General features: G+C 36.0%; 1 protein-coding gene across 3 annotated transcripts in view; it reads left to right on the top strand.

Moving 5' to 3' along the window:
* Nucleotides 1-6,358: 6,358 nt before the first annotated feature.
* The window catches only part of dlt (codanin-1 like protein dlt), a 55,577-nt gene continuing 37,854 nt past the window's right edge, over nucleotides 6,359-24,081 (top strand). The window contains exons 1-6 of one of the 3 annotated variants that reach the window (XM_069828512.1): nucleotides 6,359-6,448; nucleotides 7,821-7,903; nucleotides 11,012-11,493; nucleotides 11,767-12,641; nucleotides 20,040-20,319; nucleotides 21,744-21,907. In XM_069828512.1, the coding sequence (XP_069684613.1) occupies nucleotides 6,365-6,448; nucleotides 7,821-7,903; nucleotides 11,012-11,493; nucleotides 11,767-12,641; nucleotides 20,040-20,319; nucleotides 21,744-21,907 (1,968 nt within the window). In that variant the 5' untranslated portion in view covers nucleotides 6,359-6,364. Of the gene's footprint in view, nucleotides 6,449-7,820; nucleotides 7,904-11,011; nucleotides 11,494-11,766; nucleotides 12,642-20,039; nucleotides 20,320-21,743; nucleotides 21,908-24,081 lie in introns of those variants that run through there. The other 2 variants (XM_069828513.1, XM_069828514.1) reach the window with 2 other exon arrangements.

Raw genomic sequence — 24,081 nt, 5'->3', positions numbered from 1 at the left:
CCAAGTGAAAATATTTGGTAGTTACTTTTGCTTAAATTAAGTGTCATCAAATTTGTTGTGTTCCATTCATGTAGTTGATTTAGAGCTTTAAGAGTAGAATTTTGAATTTTGTCTCTATATCTGTGAGATCCAGAAGTCCACAAAACTATATCATCTGCAAATAGTGCTGTTTTCATGTTTGATTCCTTTAATAGGGAGGGGGTAAGTCATTTATATAAATATTGAGTAAAGTTGTGCTGAGGATGGTGCACCGAGGTAGACCTCAATATGTTTGAATCTTTGACTTCCATCTGAACATATTGCTGGAGACACCTAATTTCTGGAGTTCTAGTAATAATTTATTTCTCCAAATACAGTCGTATGCTAATTGAAAGTCAATAAATATTGCCAAGGTATCTTCTTTCCTGCTAAAACTGTCTTTCATTTCTTGGCCGAGGTGTATGACTTGTTCATTAGTAGAGTGTAGTAGTCGAAAGCTGGCTTGTCTTGGCGATAAAACATTTTGGAATTCTAAATACCAAGTTAATCTGTTGGAGATTATTGACTCCATAGTTTTTGCTATCATGCTTAATAGTGCTATTGGTCGATAACTATTAACATCATGAGTAGATTTTTTTTTTTTAATTGGTACAATGATTGCTTTTTTCCAAGCTGCAGGAATTGAAGACGAGACGATAAAAGTCACCCTCGGCTCCCTTTATTACGCATGCGCTATCGGTGAAGAAATTCCGCTTCTGGTGTGATGCTGAGCCCCGTTGTAAGCATAAAAATGTTTTATTTACCGCAATCCAGATGTTCAGTGTGTTCCATTAATTACATTACATCCTCAACATGTAATTTCGCACCACTATTCAAGCAACAAACACTTATTTTGCACTTATTTAATGCTAACGTATTATTGTTTTTATCATTATTTATCTTAAATGAATAATGTCTCCATGTATCGTCTCTTATTTTCTCAAAGATAATTTCTGTAAATATTCCTCATAATTTATATATTATTTTCTGTTAATGTATTGTGCTCTATTTTTGCCCTGTAAATATCTTACATTTGCAACATTGCATCTTATAGTCGTTATTTATTATCCTTATATTTTGCCATAACCTAAATCAGTGGTTTCCAAATATGGTGTGTGATGAACTCTTTGAAGCTTACATTTCATTTTGGCGGACCTCCAGTGTTTCCTGTAATAATCTGGTAATCATTTTGTACTCATTAAACATTTGCATAATGTAGTGAATTAACTACCCTTAATAAGTTGGTAGCTATATTAAATATCAGTTTTAAGTTTTGAATATAATATACAAATACAAGGTTATTTCATGTTTTATCATATCTTTACTGTCAAAAATGAAACCATACGGTTTCCAGTGGGATGTTTCTTTTGCTGCTAAAATTAACATTACAAAGACTGGGACTTTCAAACTACCTAGTACGACCAGCACCGGTCATTTTGACATGCGCGTTTTATCCTAAATTTCTGTCTCATTAGCAGCTTTCATTTGAAATATCGTCTTACTACAGACTTAGTGGGTATAATTAAAGCGTTGCGAGTTAATAATTTCAGAACAAAATTTGAGACCACAATACACTCTTCTTCTAAGAAGAAATTGTTATGTGTAGATGAAGAAAATTTGTTTTATTAACTGTGTATAAGTACTAGCATATTAATTCTGCCATTTCTCAAATGCAATTCTGTTCTTAACATCATGTTCACTCAATTTTATATTAAATATTTTTGACATATATATTTTGTGTTTTCTGAATTTATCTATAGTCTATTGATTATTATAATCACATCTTGTACACACACATGGACATGATTCTACACTTTGCACACACATACATAATTCTTTCAGAATTTGTTATACTTTGCGCAGACATGTGATGTCTTATTTCTCCTGTGACACCCTCCAATCTGACAGGTCTTTCTCCCTGGTTTCCTGGACACTGCTGGAATATATAATCTCGCGAGATATAATTAAAATCACCAGTCTCATTTTCATCTTCGTCACAAACACTAACTGGATAGCCTCTCTTTCCGAATGTATTTCTGACAGTGTTTCTAAATAATGCAGAATTCTTCATCACTCATAATCTTTCATAACAGAAGTTCATCGCTCAAACCCTTTCGTGCCATATTTGCAAAATAACTACAGTACATGGCAAATAGAAATCTTGAGATAGATTAATGAAATACTTCACACAGTTGCCAAAAGAATTACCGCTGTTATCCAGAATATATTGACTATATTGTAATGTCACAGGAAAGCGGTTATAAACTCCCTATTGTCGTTCTTATGTTTTGAGTATCAACCAGTCTATATAAAGGGAATATTTTCGGTAATATGAAAGACTTGCCACATGCATTCAGTAAGCTTGTCACATGGGGACAATGTAGGCCTATTGAGTTCATTATTAGAAGGCGTAAGACGATCATAAAACAGCAATATTTGTAGTTTGCTGCTGCATGAAAATAAGACAGTGCAGACCAGTAAAAATGATCTATGTTCGTCCTTCTAGGTAACTGTACTCTTACCCTCATAAATAATGATAGGGACTTGACATTTTCAGAGGATCTAAAAAGAGTAAATTCAATAAAAGTCCTGAAGGACTAGCTTGATGAGCAAATACACAGAGGAGGTACAAATAAATTAAATATCGAAATGAGTCAAATGATCGGTTGGTTCTTCTAGTGTTAAACAAGTTTTTTATACTTATAAAATTATTAGTGGAATGGTTGAAGTCGCTTTGCGAAGTCTGGCTGAATTGTAGGTAGTCTAAAGCTGCAGTTTGTTTACGGCGATCATTGCTTGGAGTTGCTGGCTGTTAAAATGAATGCGCACTGTTTCTTTACAGCGATGGTTGTTGGACGCGGTGCAGAACGCTGGAGGTTGCTTCTGAAGCAAATTCAGGACGCATATCACTCCATACATGTTCAATAATCGATTTTTAGAGAAGGCCATGTAGAAATATTTAATCGAGTTAAAGTAGCAAAACAAATGAGAATTGACAGCGATTTACACTGATAAAGAAACCACTTCCTGACAATCATCGCCAGCATTTATAATCGCCGGCGATGTGCGTCCGATGATGATCACCATAAACAAACCGTAGCTTAAGTTGCAAATCTACCTTAAGATTATGTTTACTTCTATACTCGTATTTGTTCTTTAAGAAGACCAGAGCAGAAAATGTACTCTCACTGAAATATACTGATGCAAATGGCATTAAGTGTAGTACTGCAATCCAGAAAACATTGAGATATACTGGTGAGTCATGGAACCAAGATTGCAACAGAGATGTTTTAGGAAACACAATTTTTAACCACGATATCAGTAGATAATTCTAATAATTTTAAGAGACCCTTTTCTTTGGTCAAACTATTGTTTGTCATCGGGAATGAATTTTTCATACAATTGTCTTTATTAGATAATATTTCCGTAATTTTAATGTCAATCAATGAAGATACTTTTATGCTTCCAAACATATTGGACGAAAGTCACAGAGTGGAACATTAATCGAATTCTCGATTGATAACTCAGCAAGACAAGTTTAATTTCTTTATCCATGACCATAACGAAAAACATGCCTTTACTAAATACTTTTGCGCTTGTAAAGTAGGCTTTTATTCAACATTACTTTATTTCACTAGTGAGATAAAGACTTTACCTCACAGTTTGTACTTTATCTCACAGTTCATTAGTATTTTCCTAGTACCCGGGTACACACGTATACTTTTCCATTGAACTATTACTCAAGAAGTTAATATATTAGTTACTAGATGTCACTACCTCTACTTCTTTATTACCATTTCTTAAATATGCATACACTCAATCTCCTTCTGTTTTCTCTATCTGCTACGTCGTAATTTGTACATTACATCCATATCTAATATGCATCTTTTTAAAATTTTGTAATAATTTACCTTTTGGGATGCGAGGAGACTTGAACCTGCAAATTTGGGTTTATAGGATTTTAAAAGAACACGCGTTAGCCAACTGAGCTAAACAAACACGATGATTAATTAAGTTTTAATATTCCTCTTAAGTTTACAGAAGTAAAATGTGAAATTACTTTAATCACAATAGTCCCGTGAAAACTTCTAAATAATCCCTGAAACTTCAAAAAGACGAAAATTCACGTTTAAAATGAGAAAAATATATATTAAAATTATATAATTAATTATAATTTGTTATTTATCCAACGCCTTAGATACCATTCTTTACTAATCATGGCCTCCTACATCATGACCTACCTAGTACACGTATTGATTCTAAAATCCATGCCATGGTATGTGATTACATGAGGACTTATTTTCAACATATTTTCTTTTATAAAACATAATTTTTCGTTATGGTCATGGATAAAATTACGTATGGCACTTGTGAGCGTGATCTTTATTGCACTCGTGTAATTTAAGCACGAGGCTGACGCCTCGTGCTTAAATCTTTCCACTCGTGCAATAAAGATGCACTTACCTCACAAGTACCATAAATAACTATTATTGTTGCTTTAGTCTTATCCTGAATGCTGAACACAGTTGGATCCTAGAGATTAAAATAAAGAAAAATAATAATAATAATATCGGATATGTAAGCAAGAGTTTCAAGCCAAGGGAAGTCCTTGGACAAACTCATTCCTGTTAAAATCTCAGAAGTGTGAGATAAAAAATATTTCAGCCAGCTGATATGTCACAGAATGCGATGAAGTTAAATTTAGTTAAAATAACGTTTGAAAACATACATTGGTTCCACACACCCAGGTGGGCAACCACTTGCTTAGGTAATTTGTCAACTATGAATGCCATAAATTGTGTATTAAGTTATACTTCAATATTGTATAGCACTGTTACATGTTTTAATAATTTTTGTCCTGTAAACATCTTACAGATTATTGTAATACAGTTTCTTGATGGTTTCTTGTCCATTTTGTTACTCAACTGTGGAATAATAAATAATAATGAATATAGGTCTATGCCGGTAATAATAAAAAAATATTTTTTTTCTTTTTTCCGAGATGTTCCAGTCGAACCAAACCACTACTCTCTATAGAGTTCAAATAATAATCTTTGGCCTATATCCTACTTCATCTTTCAAACAAATTAATTCAATTTTTAGCTAAACTAGTGCTGAAGTAGTTCCCCGCTTATATACATGTTGCATATACGAATCTGTGACAGGTTAGATTTGGTTAGTTTAGGCTTTTGTTATGCCATGCATATATTTGTCTATGATGCATATACGATCACCTGTATCTACATAAAAAGAATCCGTTATAAATTCAACAATTTTCACTTCTGAAATCACCAGAACTACCTCAGCGCTAGTTTCGCCGCTTTATTAACATAGGAATATCTCTTCGAATTGTTAACAAGGTTGAGATCACTCTTAATTTTACTGGATGTGATGCCCCTGGTTTTATAAATTTGCACACAAAGTGTCTTGCAGCCCCTCTGAAGTTGGCACCTACGTTTGGTGATATTTATTTGCATATCACGACATTCATAAGTTGGTTTACAGTTGAAATATCCAGAACTACCACAGCGCCAGTTCTTGCCGCCCCTCTGGAGTTGTAGATGGAATATTGTGTTGGCCAAGTTTAATATCAATACTACCACCAGAAATTAACTCTTAATACATATAACCTATCAAGACTTATGAGGAAATATTCTGGAATACAATTATACGAAAATAAGGTTTGACTTGGATAACAGGAGCTGGAGTAATAATTGCGAAATCTACCAATGCACTATTATTATAACTACGTAACTTGTATCACCGAAATGTAAATAATATATGATTGTGACGAAGGTGAATCTAGAATGCGGTGAATAAAACAATTTTTATGCTCACAACGGGGCCCAGCATCACACCAGAAGCGGAAATACTACACCGATGGCGCATGCGCAAAAAGAGAGCCGAGGGTGACTTCTATCGTCTCGTGAATTGAAGTGTTCTACTATAAATTGAAAATGGATAAAAGTATAGACTTGGCTTTTTTCACCAGATGTTTAAACAATTCTGAATGAATGAATATTGTCGGGACCAGGAGATTTCTTGGTTTTTAAATTTTGTATAGCTATGGTTATTTTTGGAAGTAAAATTTTGATGAAATATTTCAGGTTTTGTGACATTACTAGAATAGAATAGAAATTAGAGTATACACTCAATGCACGATTGTGCGCAGTACCGTACTACAATTATTATTAGTCTGGAAAAGCAAATGCGGCTTTTATCGACTCTTTTTTGCTGCAGCAAGGTATGAAGCGTTTCATTAAAAAAACTCACGGTATTTGTCGTGACTCGTGGCTGCACTGTCATGAATATTTATTCGGCAAGTAGTGGCATCACTGTTTATGGAATGGCGGCAGATGTGTTAAATGAATTGATTTGTCACAAAATACCTGTAGACGATTTCATATCGTGGTTGAAAGCAGAAAATTTGGTAAATTAAGCATGTGAATATTCATAAGTAATAGGTGTAAGAAAATCGTGATTAATCCGGGGATGACAGTATATAAAAAGCAAAACAATGATTGCGGACGTCACTACATCTCTTACACGCGTATAGCCTACATTTGTACAATATAATGGTTATGCTTTCTCAGCATTTTCTGGTTTTTGATTAAAAATAACCTTGTTTGTAGGCTAAAATTGTTCTCAGTTAAATGACGTTGACGAACGTAACACTAAAAAAAGGAAAACACGTTGTAGCAATAATGAGGCGTATGTAATTCGCGAGTTTATGTTAACTAGATCCACTAACGAAGTAAAGATAAAGGAAATCATATTTAACACGCGAAAGCTATGTAATACATACTCCGAAAGGAAATCAGGTTTTAATTTTACTTGAGGATAGTGTGATATATTATCGTAGTTATGTTTCTTTTTCGACAGAAAACCATGATATAGTGATGCTCTTTAGTAAGTATCTGCATGTAAGCCTACTACACAAGTTGCTATTGTTGCGTCGTAGAGAATTGCGTGTGATATCTGGAAGGACGTTTTAACTCTTTATTCGATGACATTATATTACATTCATTCATGATTTTCTGCCCAAGGGCAGGTCTTTCACTGCAAACCCAACATCCAATCTTTCCTATTTTTTGGATTTCTCTTAGTCTCTGCATATGATTCATATATCTTAATTCGTCTATCGTCTGATTTCTTCTGCCCTATACTCATCTCCCGTTCACCATTCCTTCCAGTGCATCCTTCAGTATGCAGTTTCTTCTCAGCCAGTGGTCCAATCAATTCCTTTTTCTCTTCCTGATCAGTGTCAGCATGTTTCTTCACCCACACTTTCCAACACAGCTTCGTTTCTTACATTACATTACGCCTACTATTTTTGGAAAGGGTAGAGTATCCACCAGCCACTTAACGAATATTGCACCCTTGTATCATTGCCAAATGTGGCGCAATAAACAAATTTTCAATACTTTTATCATAGAGACAACACATTTAAATTCTTATTGTACTATGTATATATGGAATTATTAACACATTTAATATATCATAAAACATACACTGAACGAACTAAATGTAATTATTATGAAAGTCGCCATATTTTCTTCGTGGAATTGCGATCCACTTCCACTAGACGGCTACCGACAAGAGTAGCAGGGTCGGCAATACATGCAAACGAAATGATACTAAACGTGAGGAATGTTACTACAGGTGTGTAGTATTATGTGACAGGTTAGGTTAGATTGGATTAGGTGTGTATTATGTGATAGGTTAGGTTTGATTAGGTGTATAGTATTATTACTATGTTACCTATTTTTTATTGCTTGTTTATACAATATTGCTGTTTACAGGAAAGCTGTTCCACAACATGGAAATGTGGGAGAAAGGATTTTGTGCCATATTTCTTAAACTTTTTAAGGACACAGACATCAAGGTAATCAACGTTTACGTCTGAAATGTTTTAAAATTAGGTGAAACTAGCGCTGAGTTACTTCTGTTGATTTTGGAAACGAAAATCCCCATTACACTACTTATTACTGACAATATCAGAAAAATAAAATCACCAACCTTTGTCTAGCGTATATGCAAGGCATAATAAAAGCCTGAATAAACCTGTCACAGATTCGTATATGTAAGGCATAGCGTGAGTGTACACAAGTGTGAAATTTTCGTAATTTCACCAAAGTTATGTTGGAATGACTGAGAGCCAGAGACCCACCGGTGTGGCTCAGTCGATTAAGGTGCTTGTCTGGTGGTCTGAAGTTGCGCTTGGGCGCGGTTTCGATTTCCGCTTGGGCTGATTACGTGGTTGGGTTTTTTTCGAGGTTTTCCCCAACCATAAGGTGAATGCCAGGTAATCCTCGGCATCATCTCGCCAAATACCATCTCGCTATCACCAATCTCATCGACACTAAATAACTTAGTATTTGATACAACAAAAAAGAAACAATGACTGAGTAGGGAGTCCTAAACAGCAATGTTGCCAATTCAGCCATTTTCCCACTAGATCTAGTGTTTTTCAATTTCAGTTTAACAAGTGAAATTTATGAAATTTGTATTGCTCTTATAGGAATTTAGCAGGGTTTTTAACACTCAGAGCGGTAAAATAATATTGTAACATTTCAGTCTTCTTTAAACCACCACACCTGTCAACAATGTGACTTATTTCTTACTTTGCCACTACACACCTGACAACAATGTGTATTCCACTCAACATAGCAACAGAATAGTCGTTATTGCACTCCATACGACGACAATGACAATATACGTGTATTATTGAGAAGAACAACAATGTACTCCTAATTTCAATTAATGTTCACAAAGCACTAAGTGCAGAACAAAAGTGTCAGTTCTCAGTTCACAGTTTGCTTGCCTAGGCTAGTTCTTCTAGCTCACTGAGCAAGTTCACTTCACATCAAACTCAGGTCTTCCGGACGCGTCGCCATCGTCTGGACGCTGCCACAGTTACGGATTCACTCAAGTTCACTGCACGTCGAACTCAGGCCCACCCTGCTTGCTGTAGTCCGAGATTTGAAGACTGACTGACAGACTGACTAACTCTCGTCGGCAACTCACGGTGTTATTTATTTACCACGAACATCTAGAATGTTCTGCGTCGCGAAGCTTCTGGACCTCCACAACAATCCATCTCCAGATGCTTCCTTACTTCCGCCCAGTCACAGTCGCTTTTTCTTCCTCCTTGCTTCGTACTGCTGCTAGTGTCAGGGGTTCGTTTTTCCGTTTCCCTGCGCCTTCCTTTTCGCCAAATGCGCGCGCAACTCTCTGACGCGAGTGAAGCATTCCAGACGGGTGCCACAATATTATTTTACATTGATAGTATAGTAATTTAGCGGTTTCTACATTGTATCTTAACAGGTTTTTAAGAATCGAGTTGGCAACACTGCTAAACAGTTGAAGGTGTATAAGCGAAGTACAAGTAACTCAATGTTTGCCCACACCTGTGGAGTAACGATCAGTGCGTCTGGCCGCGAAACCAGGTGGCCCGGGTTCGAGTCCCGGTCGGGACAAGTTACCTGGTTGAGGTTTTTTCCAGGGTTTTCCCTCAACCCAACATGAGCAAATGCTGGGTAACTTTCGGTGCTGGACCCCGGACTCATTTCACTGGCATTATCACCTTCATCTCATTCAGATGCTAAATAACCTAAGATGTTGATAAAAGTGTTGTAAAATAACCTACTAAAAAAAAAAAACTCAATGTTAGTTTAGCCTAAATTGTTTCATTGTAAAACTCTGAAACATTTATTTAACTTATTTGCTGTAAGTAAGAATTTAGGCTACCAGTATATTAATGTTTTTGTGAATGAACTTCTCCCAATCCTGTACTTTGATTATACAAGGTGATTCAAAAGTCACGCAACATAGACAAATTCCGTTATTAGTACAGATAGCGAAAAATGGATAGAGGAGAAAGTTGTTGGAAATAGGTCGTTATCAATCTAATGTGATTGAATTTTCAACGTAGAATGCACTGTTGAGGCTGTATATTAGTACGACACACCTGCCAGTCCCAGTGCTGCTTTTCGGCTAGTTATACCAGACTTTAAATATATATTATTTAACGGAAAAGAGTTGATATGCAGAATTTAGATGTTCTTTAACTTCTCACAGTGAAGCATTTCTTTGCATTGCTAGCATAAAAATTCAGGGGAATTTCAGTCTTGCCTGGAGGTTTTTCCTGAACTTGTATTGGCAACACTGCTAATCATCGTCATCAGTTCATAATTTACCTGATACAAATCCACTAATTTCACAACATTTAGACTTGCCAGTGTGTCATAGGCCTACTAGTGTACAGCCTCAACGGTGTATTCTAAGTTGAAAATTCGAGCACATTAGATTGAAAACTAATTACTTATTTCCAACAACTTTCCTCTCTTTCTATTTTTCCCCATCTGCACTAATAACGGACTTTGTCTATGTCGCGGACTTTTGAATCACCCTGTATGTATCAACTAATTTTATCATTTTCAACTCGTTATGAAAGCGTTCTCTGCTGAAACTCAATATCTGTTGTTGCTACTAAGTAGTTTGCCTATAGTCACTCACTAATAATGTGCTTTTGACACCTCATAAAAGAACATAGAAGCAGCAGCTATTAAGTTTTTCCCTCTTTTTATTTGGCTTTACATCTCTTTCTTTGTCATTTTAATGTGGCATACTGCTTCATAGTGCTCACATTGAAGACCAATTTGTGTTCACTTTTAATTGCATCACTGTGTACGGATAATGAAGACTAATAATTTTTAGTGCATTATAGGCATTTTCACACTTCAGTCAGATAAACTGTTTCTCACAAAAATATCGGATTTAAGGTTCTGTGAAATTTATTATCTTTTGTCATTTTTCCATTATTCTATTGTTGTAATGCACTCATCACTAATGAATATCCTCTCTGGTATCATTAAGTAAAGCCTTGTCTTGCTTTCCCTTGCTTTATTATTAATATCCTATTTGTGAGCGTTATTTCTTAGGAGAGATGAAGTTTTATTTTTAGTGTGAGTAAAGATGTGACTGGGCACAGGTTGCTGAAGCTGGGCAGCCGCTCCACACCCAGCAAGGTACAGCGGACTCTGCAGGAAAGAAAGAACAGCAGGAGAAGCCGCCTGGAGCTGTTTCCCCTTAATCAGCATAGTGATGGCGATATCAGTGGAGGCATTCGATCCTTGGATGTTAGCTCTGTGGACCTGCAAGATGTAAAGGAGCAGGGTAGCCCCAGTGACGATGTTTGTGGTAAGAAGAGATCTGATACAATGAAGAAGAGGATAATGATGTCCCCGGGTGGTGACTGTGGGTCTCCACTGGCGCAGAGTAGCCCCCTGCAGACATCAGAATCATCACATAGACGCAGCAGTCGGGATCCAGACTCTCTCCAGCGGAGCTTCAACTTGGAAGAATTCATTGTGAAGAGCAATCGCTCCAGTCGCAAGAAGAGTGAATCACAATCAAGCAGCAAGTCACGCAAGAGAATCAATCCAACTAGGTTGGGGAGTGGAAAATCTAAAGGTCGGTATATGTATGCATTAGAGTTGTTCTTTATGTTTGTATATTGTGGAAAACTTAGAATTCTAAGTTCTATCTGGATCCTGATGGTCTTGTTTTCCATTTTATTTCTTCACTTTCCTTGAAACCTCCCATTCTCTTCTATAACAGCTTCACTTCATCATAGTCTTTTCTTTTTCCCTTCTATTCAAATGTATCCTGATGTCACATGTTCTTTCTTATATTACTTCTCCTATCCACATCTTTTCTTTGACACATCCTCTCTGTGTTTTTCAGAAAGTGGGACATGCTTTGGATTGGCATCGCAGTCATGTGAGCCCAGTGCGACTTTCTGCGAGCAACCTCTCGAGATGAGCAGGAGCCACAACTTTGAAGAGGAGCGAACATTACTGCGCAAGGTGCGCCAGCGGTGTGACGGTCTAGTTGCTGTGTCCCCTGCAAAGATGGTGGCAACCTCATGTGTGGAGTTCTTAGAAGCAGACCCAGCCCTCGTGAGTCATACAGCACAGTTGGATGTACTAGCAGATGTATACAGCTGTCTGCTGAACACTAATCTCGTGCTAAATGTGATGACGGAATTGTGCTTCATAATGGGTCTGCTTGTTGTTCGAATACCTGTTGAGTGCAATGAAAATGCAGACACGAATGAGTGCATGTTCTTTAGTACTGTTCACAATTGCGTGTACTTTGCTGTAAAAGTTTTAAATCAGCAGCGACAGCTTTTAGAGTCCTTTGACAAGGTGACGCTGAAAATGCTCGCTGATAACAGATACATTTTAGCATTTAGACCAGAGTTATATAAGTTTATCAATGAACTTCTCATTGCTGATGCCTGTAGGCGGATATCTGTGTCACTGAGAAGTGCGACTGTACAGGCCAATGTTTCGTATCAGTCAGATACTGATAATCGCCAGAACTTTCCAAATGACCAGGCCTTCCATATGTTCCGAAAGCAGCGTGATGGCTTGTATGAGATCTTGCGAATGTGGGAAGCAAACCATCTGTCACCTGGCTGGTCTTTTGCTGTAGTGCTTGGACCTCGTATTCGGACATTACTCAGTCTACATAATGAACCTGCCAATTTCATACACTTTGCACGACTCTTCCGATCACAACTGCTTGGTACCTGCAGTGGTTACTCTCGGTGCACTGTAAGTTGCCTTCTTTCTGTGACAAGTGTTAATCATATTTCTTTATTCCATTCATCTTTCTCGTGTTTTTTATAGTCCTTTTTCTTTTTTCTTTTTTTTTTTTTTTTTTTTTTTTACTAAGGTAAATTCGCAGAGAAAGAAGTTACGGAATATTGGGAAACTATAAAAGTAGGCCTGCTGTATTTTTTAAATTTGATGATATGCAGAAACATTAGTGTTTCACTACATACTGATTCCATCATAAGGAAGAGAAAGGCCAGGAAAGAGGAACCTATCAACTGAATGTGTCACCAATAGCTATACTCCAGGATTGAATACCTCTATTATCTCTTTGTAATTGATCCAATAGAATGCTTTCCCCGATGATGGAGGCAATATGTATTGCCGAAATATTGGATCTTTTTACATCTATAACACAGTGCATAATCTCAAAAATATCAAACATCTCACTTATTTTCTTTCTGTGCAGTTAGAGATGACAGACTTTAGGTCACACATCATTTTCCATCTGTTCAGATATTGCCATGTTTGTGAGGGTTTTGTGTCTTCTCCAAACTTTAGAAGTTAATGTAAACAGTATTGCCATTGTGATTGTTGTGTGAGTAATGACATTATGGCACCACTGGGCAGGGAAGCAAGTTGAATCATATCGGTAGTTCCTTTTGGAATTTATCAGACTTTCACTGACTTCCCAGCCAGAGCTGTTGTTCACACTTACTCATGTATTAATGCATCAGCATCTTGTAAAATGGGATTACAACAGCTGTGGGAATGGTACCTTAATTGCTATTGGCCAAATGCAGGTAGCAGGAATTTACTTATGGTGGATAGCTGGACATTGTTTAACAATAAACAAGTGCGAATAACAACAGCTGGGAAGTCTGTGGAATTCTGACGAATTCCAAAAGGAACTACCAGTATGATTCAACTGTTGGATGTATTCTTTTTCAGACAATACAAAACATATTGGAGGATTATATCGGATTATGCAATCAAGGACGACCATTTTCATTCAAAACTTCTTGACAGAGATACCATTGTCACTCTGCATTCATTTCTCATAATCACTTACAATCACAGCGATTCAAAGAAATGATTCCATATACATTTTATAAATCAGGATACATTAATGATCCCATTGAATGGTTTGTATTCGAAGCAGTATGCTTTTCACATACCAGAGTTAACTTTTGCGACATTTGTGGAGGTTCTTTCTACATTAGGTGCTCATGGTGCACTGTAAAGTTCTATTTTGATTACTTTATGAATGCTGGTGTCTTGCACTTTGCCCACTGCAGCATTTTTGTTCATTAAGACTGATAAATCAGTAAATACGTTTATATATATTGATGTCTTTGAAGTTCACACTTCGAATTTGTACAGCCTGTACCTCCATTTCCCAAGACCATTAGCAGCTAAAAGGTATATCAATAAACTTTACCAGTGCATACTATGTGTTAGTATATGTTTCATTCTGAAAACGCACAGGCGATCTGGAGAGGTCTACTTGTTAGTGCATCTAGTAACTTTTTTAGGTTGGCAGAAAATAGCCTGTTAAATTGTTTCATTGTGTGCATGCTCCATAGGGATTGAACAGGCAATCCAGGGTCATCTATGAACTTGCATACGTTGACTGGTTAAGTCTGCTTTTTTAAATGCTTAGAAGATGAAAACAGTTAATATACAGCATGACCATGTTAATAAAAACTTGAAAATATGCCAACTAACCGAGGAAGGATGAGCAGGAGTAAGGAAAAAGCGTGTCTGTCCTCAATTTGTCCTGTAAGAGTTAGCTGAGAATGGTGTGCAGTCTTTGCATAATTTTTCTTGCACTGTGTGATTCTCGTGGAAGCTTAAGCTTTAGTGTTATGTAGTGTAGTAACTTAGCAATAGTTAGGGACCCTCAAATTTCTTGAATAAAATCGCCTCAATTTCTTGAGTGACAAAGATAAAAATTCTTGAGTAATATAATTAAATTCTTAGATGAAAAAGGAAAATTCTTGGGTTCTGTGATCATCTATACCCAATTAAAACAGCTCAGTATGGCAACAAGTACTGTTTACAGTTTTATTAGTATGCGAGGGGAAAAAGAAACAGTAGCTTCTTAATGATTAGAATGACAAACTCACTAATTATTACAAACAAAAATTATAAGCCTACGTTAACAAACTGTTTACTTTCATAGTTATAAGATGACAAGAATTCCAAGTTTGTCATGATAAGGTTTGTTCTCCGGTCAGTTAAAACACAAGTAAATTTGGAAAAAAAGCCTTTCACAGTTCACATTTGACACAGGAATCCAACAAAGGGTTGATGATCCTCGTGCATTGCCTCAAGAGTATCTTTCACAGAGATTTATAGTGCAAACATATTTGTTTCAACATATTTGTTTTGGTACTTTATTAATAAATTGGTGAATGTGAGGAGTGGGGGAGGGGGGAAGAAAAGAAAAAGTATGGGAAAATAACAGCTTTAATTTACGATTTTTCGCTAGATGCTATTAAATTTCTCGAGAAAAGTAGAATTCGTTGATAGAGGCAAATTAAAAAAAAATTCGCGGTTACTTGATGTGTCGAAATACACATAAATATGTTACAAATGACCTAAAAACATGTTTCTCATAATTTTGCAATGTTTTAAAATTTTCATGAGTCGCGAAATTTGAGTGTCTCTAGCAATAGTATTAATAGAAGTAATGGTGATTGTAATAGTTTAAATAGTAGCATTTATGTGAAAGAATTTGTTCAGGGTTAGAATAATGTGATTGTTCAATAGACAGTCATGAGTCTTCATGAACTCACAAACTTTACTCACAGTATTCTACTACCTCTACTATACCTCACAGAATTTAATGTTAACTTAGTCAAGCTGTATGTACATATAGGTACATGGCTTCATCCAATTCAGGCTATTGGAATAGAGTATGTGAGTACATTTCCTGTTCTTCTCATATTATCTAGATATGAGATCATCTGTGTTACCTAGGTCCTTTTTTTTTTTTTTTTTTCTTGCAGTTATTTATACTCGCTTTAATATCTTTGATCATATTGCGAGTTAATCTCTTTGGGTGAAATCCGAAGGCCTGTGTACTTTTGTTGAGACTGGTTCTATTGTTGTGAACTAGATGGTGACTGTATATGTATTAGTGATTTGTTATGAATATATGATTTCGGATGAATGAGGCCGGTGATATTCAGGGATGTTGTGGCCCGAATTTCCTGGCATTTGCCTTATAGTTGAGGGAAAACCCTGAAAAATCTCAACCAGGAAATTCAACCCAGCCGGGAATCGAACCCGGGCCCTCTGCATAAGAGACTAGCATGCTGACCCCTACACCACAGAGATGGTCTCCTAGGTCTTGTTGATGACAGTGACCTGTCAGTAACCCTGTCACCAGATTTAATCCCCTTCTGTTTATTAAAAAAGGTAGCCCCTTCACATGCCATGAAGACACTTGGGGCGGGGGGAGGGGCATGGAGGTAGAACCCCATGCTCTCTTGACCTTGTCACTAGAATGAGGTGGTGTGGTTGGTGGTTGGCACTGACCACACAACAGTTCGACCACCTTTTACCCTTGGGAAAGACCTTGTTTTCAGTTTGATAGGCTGAGTGAACCTTGGAGCCATTCTGGAAGTTTGGCAACGAGAAAATCCTGTCACCACTTGGAAGTAAACCTCGGACCTTCCAGTTCGTAGCCAATTGCTTTACCAATTGAGCTACCCGACCACGCCTTCTATTTCATAATATAAGGAATTTCCTGAAGTCAGGCCAGTCGGCAATTTAGCTTGTCTTGTAGCTAGTGTTTCACTCCAAGTGCTTCCGAATTTCAGTATTCAAGAGTCCAGTATTGTGCTATGACTCATAAAAAGCTCTAGTCCAATACAAGAGAATGAAGATCTCTGAGCAGTCAATCTAAAGCAACACCATCTTCTTTACCTGTGACATAATTGTGTCTAGAAACACATGAGGTGGATTTTATTTTCTTCTTAGTTAGCTTATTATGTTCCAATATTCATCACCCCATCTGAAGTCGAGTGCTTTCAGAAGGTACTGATGGCACCAAAAACAGACTGACAAAACTAATGGCAGTACCCATATTTCTGTACGATTTCTAAGATTGCTTGGAAAACTGTTTTGTGTAATACAAAGGAAATAGACATTTTACATTTACATCTCTTTGGGAAGTTTGCCTTTATTCTTCATTTAGTACCACTCAGGGGACAAGTGTAGCTTAAGGAGTGCTACGGAAATAAGAAATTAAAACAAAACTTGATCAAACTTAAATTTAAAAAGGAAAAAAAGTATCAATATAAGTTATCGAAGGAACATCCCTACATTCTTTATACAAATGGTATTCAATCTATGGTACACGTACCCCTGCAAGGGGTATGCAATCCAATGACTAAGTATTAAAAATGCTATACTTGTTTATAATTATTACAGTTTACACATTTTCATCTATACTAATAATAAATCTGTAGCCAAAATTTTTCTGGTAATTTTCGATTTTTAAAAAATAATTGGTGTTATCATGTATAATTAACCATCCTGAAACCGAAAATCGCTTTTTTGAAATTTTTGTTTGTATGTCTGTCTGTCTGTCTGTCTGGATGTTTGTTACCTTTTCACGCGATAATGGCTGAACCGATTTATATGAAAATTGGAATATAAATTAAGTTCGTTGTAACTTAGATTTTAGGCTATATGGCATTCAAAATACTTTATTTAAAAGGAGGGTTATAAAGGGGCCTGAATTAAATAAATCGAAATACCTCCCTTATTATTGATTTTCATGAAAACTATTACATAACAAAAGTTTCTTTAAAAATAATTTCCGATAAGTTTTATTCTATACAAAATTTTGATAGGACTGATATTTAATGAGATAAAAGAGTTTTAAAATTACAATAACTCCATCTAAGGCGCTGTACTGAAATAAAAACAAATGACTTCGTCTATAAGGGGCCTTGGACAACAACAATCGAAAGGTATTAAACATAGCCTAAGAGAATGTTTCTGTGTTTGTATGAAGTAATATCGGAAGCTAATTAATTGTTTTAATTATTATTTCACCATTGGAAAGTGTAGTTTCTCTAGATGGGCATAATTCTACAATGTTATTAAAGTAACTTCTGAAACATATACCAAGTAATATAAAGTATACACATTAAAACTAAATGATATGTAAATCTTCATTAAACTATGGTTGCATGTAATAACAATTAAGAAACATGTTAAAGAAATATATTGTCATTGCACCAAATGATTGCTCTCTGGACCAAAATGACCCTCATTTTAATTAATTAAATACTGTACAATTTAAATTAAGTAACATATTAAACGATTTATCCTTCTATCAAACACGAATGTTCCCTGGATCAAACATCCTATTTTAATTATGTAATTACTTTATATTTATTTCTAACAGGTGCAGTGGAGCGCACGGGTACGGCTAGTTTACAATATAAATTCTTGTTTTTTCCTTGTTTGAGTAATATTTTACATAATTCATTACTATTATTATTGCTTCAATAATTAGGCTACTTCTTCTTCTTCTTCTTCCTATCACGTATTAAGCCTGGTGGTCTGTTACAGTCTCACTCCATCGTTCTAGCGGACGGCTCAAAGATCTTGTTCCTAATGGGTGGTAGTTTAGGCATGGTATCCTGTTCTAGGCATCCTGAGTATATTAGATTTCCATTTCTGTCTATAATTTTGAATTTTCTCTAAAATTGGTTCAGTATTTAATTCTTTCAGAATATCCAAATTTTTCTTTTTGTCTAATCTATTATAGCCAGCAGTTCTTCTTAAAAACTTCATTTCATTGGCAGTGATTCGGTGACTTCACTTCCATACATGAGAACAGCTCTCACCAATGTTTTATAGGCTTTAATTCTTGTGTGTTTTTGGACAAGAGAAGGTTTGAAAATGTTATTAATGTTATTCATTGCATATCCTAGTTAAAGTAATTCAGTTTTGTAGAAATATCTTTTTTCTTGTTCATAGCTCAAATGATAACCCAAATATTTAAAGATGAGACCTGTTCTACAGGTTTATTTTAAAGCAAATTTTGCTGCGGAGATGATTTTTTCCAATGAATGTCATTACTTTAGTTTTATCAATTGAAATTTCCATCCCATATTCCTCAAAAAGAGTTTTAATTGGAAAACAATGTTGGACACCATCTTCAGAATTTGCTAATAATATTACATCATCTGACTTTAAATTTCTATTGATGTTCAAATTAACATGCTTCGTTCTTTTCCAGTTTCTAATCATATGATCCATATGTACAGTAAATAGTACTGGAGATAGGCTGCAACCTTGTTGAACACCTTGATTAATTGATTACCACAATAATTACTGTATACCATAATAATAATAATAATAATAATAATAATAATGATAATGATAATTCATTTTATATGCAACATCAATCATAACTTTTGTTATTTCTTACATAATTGAAATGCAGTTTGGGGGTACTAATGGAAAAAAAAATGTTGTGTGTTAGCAAAAAAGATTGAATACCACTCACTGGTTTAGGCTGCAAGAGTACGTAGCCAAATTTAGAATTCTAAGAGGTCGTAACTGCCTGGCATACTATTCGAACAAGATGAAAATATTCGACACTGACAACTATATGTTATGCAACACAGACACTGTAATGGATGCAGAACACCTGCTTCAATGCAGTGCCCTAAGTAAAGACAGATAAAGTGCACAATATATAATAAGTTTATATTGGGAAGTATTATATCTTTTGGGTAGAGAAATTCACGATTTTAATAATAAGAACAGAGGAGAGAAAAGTACCTATATGATGAGTAGAAAAAGTAATGAATTGGAAAATAATGTAATGATGAGTTATGATGTTTCGTAAATACAGGAATGTGAAGTTACACCATGACATTATAGATGCTGTTTGACTAATAAATATCATATTATATATCGGGAAGCAGGAAGCAAATGGTGTAACTACCAAGATCAGGGTCATTGAAAGTCATCATTATAATCATCACTTACATTTCTGACTATCTGCAGCTCTCGAGCTAATACATTTTTCATTCTTTGTATAGTGTCACTACGTCAGTGGTTATGTCTCATCATGCCATTATTTTACCAACATGCCCTGCCCAATGGACGAATTTTAGTGCCTTTGCTATTTAAAGATTATCCTGGTTATAAAATGAATCAAACTTAATACATATAAAGTGTAATAAGTATAATTTGAAAGTTTGTAGCATTCTACTTGATTTTAAGTGGACAAGCGAAAAGTTGTGTATCCCATATCCTTTTTATTTACATGGTATTTTGCCTAATCATAATTATAAGCTGATGATATGTTTATGTCAAAATTTCCATTTCTTAGAAAATGTTTAATTTTTACTACATTAGGAATTTACGTTGGGCAATGACTCTGGTGGCAATAGCCTTGATATCTTGAAGGAAGTAAATCCAGACAAACTAAGTCGTCTGCGAGAGAGACTGGTGACTCCAATTCCATCTGGGGGTCCCTGTCCTCTGCCAACATTCCCAGGGCAACAAGAATTCTACCGCAATTTCATTCTTCACTCTTCTCACCCTATGTTCCTGCAACATTTGACTGACAGCCTCATCTCGGAGATTCTCGATTTGAATGACACTGACTTCACTGCATCAGATCTGGAGGACACAGGTGAGCTATCAAACTGTTAATAAACTCGTACCTATAGTTTTAGCTAAGTGTGTGCTTGAGTGACTTTACGTTTCTGCTGAGTTTCAGTAAATCAGTCCATTCAAGATATCATTGCGTTCCCCTGGTACAAAGTGAAAGTAGTCTAAAACTGAACAGAAAAGAGACAAATGCGATAATGAGTATTAATGTATTGGATACTTTGTCCTTAGTACACAATATGTTCAGTTATTAATATTGACCATTACATGATATCCACAGAAGTCTGTGGGCACTGAGAGTATCGAGGTTTTCACATTTTCCTTTTTTTGTAGATAGCAGAAAACATGAGTTAGTCAGTAGAGCTATAATATGCACTATAGACAATGATTTACTGGTCTTATATTTGCTAACAACGTTAATTAGTTGAATGTTGTAAATTTCTTTTATAAAGGGTCATTCAGAAATAAAGGTCATAATGTTAGAATGTGGCTCTTCAAACCGTTTCGAGTAAATGTTCATATGATCATGGTTCCGATTTAAAATGGTTAAGGAGCTTGCCCACTTGCCCACCAAGAAATTTTTTTAAGATGCTGTATCAACATCTTAGGTTATTTAATGTCTGAATGAGATGAAGGTGATAATGCCAGTGAAATGAGTCCTGGGTCCAGCACCAATAGTTACCCAGCATTTACTCATATTGGGTTGAAGGAAAACCCAGGAAAAAACCTCAACCAGGTAACTTGCCCCAACCGGGATTCGAACCTGGTTTTGTGGCCAGACACGTTAACCATTACTTCACAGATGTGGATCTCACCAAGAACTACATAAATTTACTGAATAAACATTACTAAAGAAATAGTTAATTGTCTGTTCCAGGAACATTGAGCAACACCAGGCTTCAGTTATGTAATGCAATGCTAGCAATTAGATCTGTGGGTTCAGTCCTGGCCTACAGTGATGGATTTTGAGGGTAAGAGGAGAGAAACCTTCTTTAGAAGAAAAGAGTAACTTGAAACTTACAGGAGTTACAGCACAGGAGAGATAAGACTAAAATAAGACTCTTTAGTCTTATCTCTCAATGCATAAGGGTTCTAGACAAAATTTTCTGGATATTTCTCTGCTGCTCAAAATTCAACTTTGCTAGTATCATTTTCACTCATCATCCTATCACCAGGGATAATCAATTCTCCCGTATTTGTGTTTCCACTTCTGGAATAACAGTCATCATTGTCAGGCTAGTGGAATTGCAGGAGATTTTTTCTTAATATTACTTCAAGACATTACAAAATGTTTCAGGGAACGTGAAAATCTGAAGAAGTTCAGTCTTCAGCCTTCTATATAAGATAATTATCTGCAAATAAGATATGCCTCTTTCAGATTGGAGTTGTGCATTTTATATATTTACCAGTGAACAGTCTGAACTTTCAGTTTGACATTGATTTCAGATACATCTGTGGATGATGCCACACGCTCCAGCTATCTGGCTTGTGTGTCAGCACTGCGCTTGCTTGCCAAGTTCCTCGGTTTTATTGTGTTTTTGCCATATCAGTCAAAGATCAATCCTCTGCCGGAGAGTATGGTGACTGCACACAGCACTGTCCGTGCAAAGGTGATTTCTCTAATAGTGAATTTCTTGTGTTGATTGTAAGTAAATAGGAGTAATATCAACTTATATTAATATCAGGGCTAGATTGGGAATAATAGCGTAGCTGAATATTTAATGCATCATTTTCAATATTCCAGACTCAGTTTTGTTGTGTAGAGAGTTCATATATTAGATTTTATTGTGAAATAATGAAGTGATGAACCACATATTTTCAGGGCATTTCTGTTTCTCTACTATTTTTTCATTATTTTTCTTTCTTTGTCACATAAAATGTCTGGCCTTGCAAACCAGCATTGTTTTTTATACATATTGTCTAATACTGGATTGTTCAAAAGGCGAACTGCAGAGTGCATGTTTTGTGGTTCATATGAAAAAGAAGATCAATAAAGGTAACCAAAGACTTCTCTATTTCAAAATTACATTTTAACTGCAGAGTATACAAATAATTCTTCATCATCATCATCATCATCATCATCATCATTATCATCATCATCATCATCATCATCATCATCATCATATTTAAAGTGTCACACTGTTTAATAATTTATAACGTAATTCTGCATTACAAATATGTTATTTTGCAACTGAATTTAACTATTCTGTGTTGTACTGCATGCATCTATGCAGCAAGGTGTAGTTTTATGTGATTCATTTGAGCACAGAAGCATTTTACAAAAAGTTTGCATTTATTACAATATTGGCCTATACCTACTTACTTTATATTAATATATAATTAAAGTTATTTAAAGTTTGCATTTAACTATTGCTATAACATGTGCACCTATGCAGCAAGGTTTGGTTTTATAATTGCGCGCAAATGCATTTTACAAGAAATTTGTATTAAGGTTCAGACTAACATCTGAGCATTCATTACAATATTCAGCCCAAACATAGCCTACTGTCTTTATAGTATTATTGGGTTGATGCAAAAGTTGGTAGCGTTTTTTCTTTGCTGTGGCAGAACTTTTTATTGGGATGAATAGAAGACAGAAATTAATCAATAATACCTATGTTCTCCTACATTATCTATGACTCTCTACCAATGCTGGGGTAGTTTTTCGAATCTTCATCTGAAGAAATCTGTTGATTTGGTGTTACAGAAGTCGTCAAGCCAAGTTTGTAAAGTGTCTTCATTATCAAAGAAGTTCTCTTGAAGATTGTGTGATAGAGAACGGAAAAGGTAGAAATCTGAGGGAGCAAGGTCGGGAGAGTATGGGGATGTGGAATCATTTCCCAACCAAGCTCCAGGATAGCTGCTTTCGTCATGTTAGCAAAATGTGGTCGTGCATTATTATGTGTGCAGCAGCATTTGATGCAGTCTTCCTGGTCGTTTCCCCCCCCCCCCCCCTAATTTTCAGCTGCAAGACATCTGAGTTGTTGGCAGTAAATGTCGCCAATTATGAGTGCATTCTTGGGAAGTACCGTAATTCGTAATACACACCTTCTTCATTCCATCAGATGCATAACATAATTTGTGGATGTTAATGTTATGTTTTATTTAACGACTTTCGCAACTGCCGAGGTTATATCAGCATCACTGGTGTGCTGGAATTTTGTCTCGCAGGAGATCTTTTGCATTCCAATAAATCTACTGACATGAGCCTGTCGCATTTAAGCACACTTAAATGCCATCGACTTTGTGGGATCGAACCTGCAGCCTCGGGCATAGAAGGCCAGTACTATACCAACTGCGCCAACCAGGACGACATCATCATCATTTGTGGATAGACACTAATTTTGTATGGGATGTTGTATGTTAAAATGACAGAACCATTTTCTTGCAGTCCTTTTTCCAATGGCATTCTCCTCATACTTACTTACAAATGGTTTTTAAGGAACCCACAGGTTCATTGCCGTCCTCACATACGCCCGTCATCGGTCCCTATCCTGTACGAGATTAATCCAGTCTCTATCATAACCTTATTCCTTTGCTGTGGTCGTGCCAGAGAATCAGTCCCATTCCGAGGCTTATTGTATGGATTCGTAAGAAGCTGTTTTTTATGGTGATGGGTTGTTAGCCCTTCGCCCAACCCCCAAGCTGGAGGACCACTCCTTATCGGCTGTCCACAACTGCTTATTCAATATATTCGCAGCTACCCTGCATATCTGGAGGCCGTCTCCTCTATTTGCAACCTGAGGATGTGCCATGCCATGGTGATAGGGACCCACAATACATG

This window comes from Periplaneta americana, chromosome 6 (genome assembly GCF_040183065.1).
Source record: "Periplaneta americana isolate PAMFEO1 chromosome 6, P.americana_PAMFEO1_priV1, whole genome shotgun sequence".
Taxonomy (NCBI): Eukaryota; Metazoa; Arthropoda; class Insecta; order Blattodea; family Blattidae; genus Periplaneta; species Periplaneta americana.
The sequence above is the reverse complement of the archived record's forward strand: the minus strand, read 5'-3'. Positions and strand labels throughout refer to the sequence as shown.